This window comes from Babylonia areolata, chromosome 7, assembly GCF_041734735.1.
Source record: "Babylonia areolata isolate BAREFJ2019XMU chromosome 7, ASM4173473v1, whole genome shotgun sequence".
NCBI lineage: Eukaryota > Metazoa > Mollusca > Gastropoda > Neogastropoda > Buccinidae > Babylonia > Babylonia areolata.
In genome coordinates this window covers 46,605,600-46,613,099 of record NC_134882.1, presented here as the reverse complement: position 1 = coordinate 46,613,099, position 7,500 = coordinate 46,605,600, and the positions used below count along the sequence as shown (strand labels likewise).

Genomic DNA, 7,500 nt, shown 5'->3' with positions numbered 1-7,500 from the left:
GATCAGAGTTCACTCTCAGGAACCAATCACAGACCGACCAACTGTTCGAAACAACACAGTCATCAGCAGGGTGCCACACGGAAATCCGGGTATTCTCTCGTCGAAGATAAGAGATGCGGAACTGGTGATTCACCATCAGAATGGGGAAAAAAAGAAAGAAAAAGAAAAAAAAAAAGAAAAGAAAAGAAAGAAGAAGAAATATCACCTCCACCAAAAGCAAAACAAAATGCCTGTCTTTTTTAATTCAACTCGTTGAACCAACAATACTACGAAATATCAAACCAGTACAAAATGCAGCACAGGTTTGAATTTGAGAGGAGGGTATGTGGTAAAGCCAATCCGTTACAATAGAAATAGCACGCATTCCAGGCAGGCATGGAAATTGATCCACGCATTTCTCTCTCTCTCTCTCTCTCTCTCTCTCTCTCTCTCTCTCTCTCTCTCTCTCTCTCTCTCTCTCTCTCTCTATATATATATATATATATATATATATATATATAATGCTCGCGTTCAGTGTATAATAACTATAACAAGACAAGAAACACAACCGCAGGCAATAAACGCTGTATTAATGATTATTTAAAGTAATAACTTTTTTTTTTCATACACAGCTAAAAGAAAAGCGGTTGATGCTTTGCCAGTGATAAGTAGCTGACTGACTGACTGACTGCAAAGATAGTTTGCGAAAACAGACAGGTCGCTGAATTCAACTCGATCGCTGGACTCGTTCATTAGGCCTCGTTATTTGGACTGTCTGCCAAGTGCTTACTACACCGATTTCTTCTGTCTATCTTTCTTTTCTTTTCTTCTTTGTGTGTGTGTTTTTTTTGGTTTTTTTTCTTTCTTTTGTTTCTTATTTCCTTCTTTTTTTCTTTTTTTTTTACCGTAGCAGTGAGTGAATATAACGGTAGGAACTGAACTCACCTCCTTGCGTTCCTGTTTGTGTCCCGTCTTTTTTTTTCTGTTTCTGTTGCCCCGTCGTCTGCACCGTTTCAGTGGCATTGCTCCCACGCCGCTCATCCCGAGTCCCGCAAACACAGCCACCCCCTGGTTCGTCTGTCACACTCCCAACGTCGGCAGTCCGCATGGAACCATCGATGTCAGGTCGTCCTGTCTTCATATCCGCTTACCAATCAAATATGACACTCCACACACCTCTGCCTTGCACTTCCTTCTGACTGAAAAAAAGAAAAAAAGAAAAAAAGGGGTGGGGTTGCCTGCTGCACTGCAATCTGTTCTTTCTAATGACGTGAACTGCGGTAAATCATGTGATGGTTGCTGAATTTGTTCATTGCTCGCACACACACGTGTTCATGTTCTCTCATTTTTGTATCCAGTGTGGCACTCACGCGCACGTTCAGTTCAGTTCAGTCACTCAAAGAGGAGTCAGTGCGTTCGGACAAATCCATATACACTACATCACATCTGCTAAGCAGATGCTGACCAGCAGTGTAACCCAACGTGCTTTGTCAGGCCTTGAGACACACACACACACACACACACACACACACACACACGCGCGCGCGCGCGCGCGCACTTGTCGACGACGTTTCTCGCATGCTTTCGAAGTATGCATGTCTCACTGAAAACACAAACGCCACGTGCATAGCACGACAGAAACACAAGAACTGCATCTCTTTACAAGTGAATCCGAAAGCTGGCCATTCGTCCAGACAGCAATTCGACACACGGAAGTACGTTAAGCCAACGGCACAATACCACGTCCAAAGAACGCTGAACGCTTTATCAAGCAACTGACTTTAGTGATCATTAACAGGCAATTTTCCACACTTTCTGCAAGATAATGCCAGAATAAGAATGTTTTGAACACAGCAGGGAGATGCCTAGCAACGGAACTGTCAGAGAAACAACATTTATATGTGCTGTACTGTCGACGCAGACGTCAACTTAACAGCGCTCGAATTCGCATAAACATTGCTGCAGTTACTGTGTCAGAATTAACGACCGCCCCCCGCCCCGCCCCACCCCGCCCTGTCGTCGCCAGTATGTGAAGAATCGTCTGCCTGATATGTCATTTCAACGCGTTTAGGTGAGTGTCTTTTGGAAGGGAGAGGAGATGGATTTGAGGATGATGAGATAGGAAGAAGGCTGTTTAATGTTTCCCATGTCTTCATGACTTTGACAACGTTCGCGATTAGGAAACAACAGTGTTGGAAAACTTTGATTGATTGATATGGATACTTATATAGCGTCTATCCTCGGTCGGAGACCAGGCTGCAAGCGCTTTACAAACATGGGGTCATTTGCACAACAGGCTGTCTACCTGGGTAGAGCCGACTGACGGCTGCCACAAGGTGCTCATCATTCGGTTTCCTGCGTCATTCAATCAGGTTTCAGGCACGCACACATACACACTCAGACAAACATGTAACATTTTAGGTGTATGACCGTTTTATTAATTTACCCCGCCATGTAGGCAGTCATACTCCGCTTTCGGGGGTGCGCATGCTGGGTATGTTTTTGTTTCCATAACTCACCGAACGCTGACATGGATTACAGGATATTTAACATGTGTATTTGATCTTCTGCAAAGGGGGTTTAGGCACTAGCAGGTCTGCACATATGTTGACCTGGGAGATCGGAAGAATCTCCACCCTTTACTCACCAGGCGTCATTACCGAGATTCGAACCCGGGATCCTCAGATTGAAAGTCCAACGCCTTAAACACTCGGCTATTGTTTGATGGGAGGGAGAAGTTGGAACATGTACCTTCTGTGCCTGTCTCTTACGTTGTAGGCTCAAGATAGCAACATCAGGGGCCGTATTCAAGAGACCATCGTGCCTGTGGGTAAAACTGTACCTGCAGGCACATTACCTGAGGCAAGACAAACTGCCTGAAGGTATGCAATATCCGAGATTCAAGAACACTCAATCCACCAGCAGGTCTCCAAACCCAAAGGCATAGATTTACCCTTACTACCTGCCAAGGGTGACTGCCCACGAAGCAAAATTTACCCTTACTACCTGCCAAGGGTGACTGCCCACGAAGCACAATTTACCCTTACTACCTGCCAAGGGTGACTGCCCACGAAGCAAAATTACCCTTACTACCTGCCAAGGGTAACTGCCCACGAAGCAAAATTTACCCTTACTACCTGCCAAGGGTGACTGCCCACGAAGCAAAATTTACCCTTAGTACCTGCCAAGGGTGACTGCCACGAAGCAAAATTTACCCTTACTACCTGCCAAGGGTGACTGCCCACGAAGCAAAATTTACCCTTACTACCTGCCAAGGGTGACTGCCCACGAAGCAAAATTTACCCTTACTACCTGCCAAGGGTGACTGCCCACGAAGCAAAATTTACCCTTACTACCTGCCAAGGGTGACTGCCCACGAAGCAAAATCTACCCTTACTACCTGCCAAGGATGACTGCCCACGAAGCAAAATCTACCCTTACTACCTGCCAAGGGTGACTGCCCACGAAGCAAAATTTACCCTTACTACCTGCCAAGGGTGACTGCCCACGAAGCAGAGGTAAACATGGCGGTTCCTTTTGTAGCGTTAGTTTTTGTTGACGGAAAACAGGCGTGCTTTGCGGACAGCCCGTGTTTTGCGAACTCTCTCGACAGTGATCTGAACTGTGGTGATGTGAGAACTAAAAGAGCATGCCCAGAAGGAGTAATCACCAGGACTTTAAACAAAAGAGGGTGGGTTAGCTGTCTGAATAGAATAGAATGGAATAGATTTTATTGTCATGAAACCTTCAGGTTTATAAGACACAAGTGCAATGGTAAATGAATGAGTGAATAAAAAAAACACAATTAATTAATCAATTAATGCAATAAATTGCAACAGCATTCATAAACATTTTTTCCTAATCTTGTTTGTATATATTCATCATCTGTTAGCATTACCTGACTGGAAATATTTCCTGTGTTATTCAAATTTTGAATATTTTTAAAAGTTGTTGCCTAAAGGTTTTATATTTAATACAATGATCAAGAAGATGGATTTCGTCTTCCAGTATGTTACACTTGCTGCACAATCTGTCTTCTTGTGGAATATTCAAATATCTACCTCTCTCAATCTTTAGATCATGCACGCTTATTCTGAGTTTTGTTAAAGCTTGTCTTAGTGCACGGCGCGTTTCTTGAACACAAGTAAACGTTACCCTAGGGTCCCCACCATATCAAGGGTAACTTGCCTTGAGGCAAAATGAAGTTTGTTTTGACTACGGCCCCAGATGTGCACAGTTCTGCTGTCATCAAAACAATGCACGTTGCAGGTCTATACGTGTCACCAACATTTGCCTACTTTGTGTGAGTGGACCGATCTTGATTTGATTTTGCTTACTGTTGACATGTCTGACGTGATCAAATTTCTTCCTAGGTTTGCTACTTCTCTTACTGCTACTACAACAACTACTACAAAAACAACAATAACAGTTACTACTATTATTTCTAATACTACTACTGATCCTGCTTTCTGTGCTTCTGCTACTGCTGTTGTTCCTGCTGCTACTTACTATTGCAGCTGATGTTATTGTTGCTTTTGTTACTTCTACCCATCAGTGTATTAGAAATATCAATCTCAAAGTTTGAATTCTGTAAAGTCACAACACACTGCTTCTACAGCTTTGATATTTGCCAAAAGGGCAGAATGAGCCTTGAAGATTATGTTGAAGGGAGGAAAAAAAAAAAACCCAAAAAAACAACCACCTAGCAAACAAATCAACATAGGCTTATATTTTCTTCTCTTTTTTTTCGCTGTGTTTTCAGGATATGGCCAGTCTGAATCTGCAGCGGTTCCGACACGGGGGAGTAAATATCACGGGCTTCCAGATGATCAACCATTCCAACCCCTACGTCAAAGAGTTCCTACACAGCTGGTCGTCTCTGGAACCGTCCGTGTGGCCAGGGGCCGGCAAGGAAACTTTGGAGGTTTGGAGACGACATTTTTTTTTTCCCCTTGGCTCTTGTTCTTGTTTTTATTTTTGGTGTTTTTTTTTTGTTGTTGTTGTTTTATTCGTTTATCATCTTCCTGTTGTTGTTGTTGTTGTGGAGATCCAGCGTCTTGGCTGTTGTTCTTAATAATAAATGTCTTTCCCCTGTTGCTACTGCTGTTGCTGTTGCTGTTGATTATTTTCTGTTTGTGGCAACGATTGGGTTTGAGGATAGAAGGTATTAGCTGTTTCCTTTCTTTCCTTCCTTCTGTCTTTCTTTCTTTTCTTCCTTCTTTCTTTCCTTTCCTGCTGTTAATGATGTTGTTGTTGTTCTGACTTTCAAATTGCTTGTCTGCTTGTCATGCTTTTTTAGCTTCTTTCGTTTTGTCTTTGTTTTTTTTGTTGTTGTTTTTTTTCTCGTTTGTTAAGTCGTCATTGTTTTTTTACACACTGTGTTTTGTTCTTTTCTTCCTGTCTTTTTCCTTTTGTTGTTGCTGCTGCTTTTTTTTTCTATCTCTGTCTTGTTACTTTTGTGGTTGTTATTGTTGTCGTTGTTTGTTTTTGTTCTGTTTTTGGGTTTTTTTTGTCTTGTTCATTTTCTTCTTCTCCCGGGCTTTTCTTTTCTTTTTTCGTGTGTCCGTTCCGTCTTTCACTCACTTCTTTTCGTTCTTTTTTTTTTTTTTTTTTTTGTCAATTATTATCTGTCTGTCTGTTTGTTGTCTCCTTCTGTCTCTTTCTATCTTCATGTCTTTTACCTGTCTGTCTGTCTGCCTGCCTGCTCTATGCTTCTGTCTCTTTCTATCTTCGTGTCTTTTACCTGTCTGTCTGTCTGCCTGCCTGCTCTATGCTTCTGTCTCTTTCTCTCTTCATGTCTTTTGCCTGTCTGTCTGTCTGTCTGCTCTGTGCTTCTGTCTCTTTCTATCTTCATGTCTTTTGCCTGTCTGTCTGTCTGCCTGCCTGCTCTATGCTTCTGTCTCTTTCTATCTTCATGTCTTTTACCTGTCTGTCTGTCTGTCTGCCTGCTCTATGCTTCTGTCTCTTTCTCTCTTCATGTCTTTTACCTGTCTGTCTGTCTGTCTGCCTGCTCTATGCTTCTGTCTCTTTCTCTCTTCATGTCTTTTACCTGTCTGTCTGTCTGTCTGTCTGCTCTGTGCTTCTGTCTCTTTCTATCTTCATGTCTTTTGTCTGTCTGTCTGCCTGCCTGCCTGCTCTATGCTTCTGTCTCTTTCTCTCTTCGTGTCTTTTACCTGTCTGTCTGTCTGTCTGCCTGCTCTATGCTTCTGTCTCTTTCTATCTTCATGTCTTTTACCTGTCTGTCTGTCTGTCTGCCTGCTCTATGCTTCTGTCTCTTTCTATCTTCATGTCTTTTACCTGTCTGTCTGTCTGTCTGCCTGCTCTATGCTTCTGTCTCTTTCTATCTTCATGTCTTTTGTCTGTCTGTCTGCCTGCCTGCTCTATGCTTCTGTCTCTTTCTCTCTTCGTGTCTTTTACCTGTCTGTCTGTCTGCCTGCCTGCTCTATGCTTCTGTCTCTTTCTCTCTTCATGTCTTTTGTCTGTCTGTCTGTCTGTCTGTCTGCCTGCTCTATGCTTCTGTCTCTTTCTATCCATGTCTTTTACCTGTCTGTCTGCCTGCCTGCTCTATGCTTCTGTCTCTTTCTATCTTCATGTCTTTTTCCTGTCTGTCTGTCTGCCTGCTCTATGCTTCTGTCTCTTTCTATCTTCATGTCTTTTACCTGTCTGTCTGTCTGTCTGCCTGCTCTATGCTTCTGTCTCTTTCTATCTTCATGTCTTTTGCCTGTCTGTCTGTCTGTCTGCCTGCTCTATGCTTCTGTCTCTTTCTATCTTCATGTCTTTTGCCTGTCTGTCTGTCTGTCTGCCTGCTCTATGCTTCTGTCTCTTTCTATCTTCATGTCTTTTGCCTGTCTGTCTGTCTGTCTGTCTGTCTGTCTGCCTGCCTGCTCTATGCTTCTGTCTCTTTCTATCTTCATGTCTTTTGTCTGTCTGTCTGTCTGCCTGCCTGCTCTATGCTTCTGTCTCTTTCTCTCTTCGTGTCTTTCTTTCTGTCATTGTTGTTTTTTCCCTTTCTTTCTGTTTTCGTAAGAATTAGTTTGTTGTTTTCTTTTGTTGTTGTTTTTTTGTTGTTGTTTTAGACACCTCCTTCCTTCCTCCGTATTTCACAGTTACAATGTTTTCTTGTTCGTTTGTTGATGGATTGGTTTGCTCTAAGCGTGTTTGTTTCTTTCATTCCTTCTCTCCTTCGTCTTGTGTATTTCTTTCTTTCAATTCATTCCTTATTTGTCTGTATCTTTTTTCTTCTTCTTCTTCTTCTTCTTCTTTCTTCTTTCTCCCTCACTTCCCTCTTCCGTCATGTCAATGAGGAGGGCAACACATGCTCATGATCAGACGATTGGTTGTCTTGTCATTTTTTTATTTTTGTTTGTTTTGTTGTGTGGGGTTTTGTTGTTTTGTTTTGTGGGGTTTTGTTTTCGCCCAGGATCGAAAAGAATGGGGGGGTGCATACTGCAGAAAGCACCGTGTCCATTCCGCACCCAGGATTTGGTTGGCTGGAGGTTTGATTCCTTAGTTGGTCGCATG

At 42.8% G+C, this 7,500-nt stretch overlaps 1 protein-coding gene across 1 annotated transcript in view; it reads left to right on the top strand.

The window, feature by feature from the left end:
- The window catches only part of LOC143283856 (glutamate receptor-like), a 420,866-nt gene that overhangs the window by 1,737 nt on the left and 411,629 nt on the right, over positions 1-7,500 (top strand). Inside the window, exon 4 of the mRNA XM_076590233.1 lies at positions 4,742-4,903. Within this exon, the coding sequence (XP_076446348.1) occupies positions 4,742-4,903 (162 nt within the window). The remainder of the gene's footprint in view (positions 1-4,741; positions 4,904-7,500) is intronic.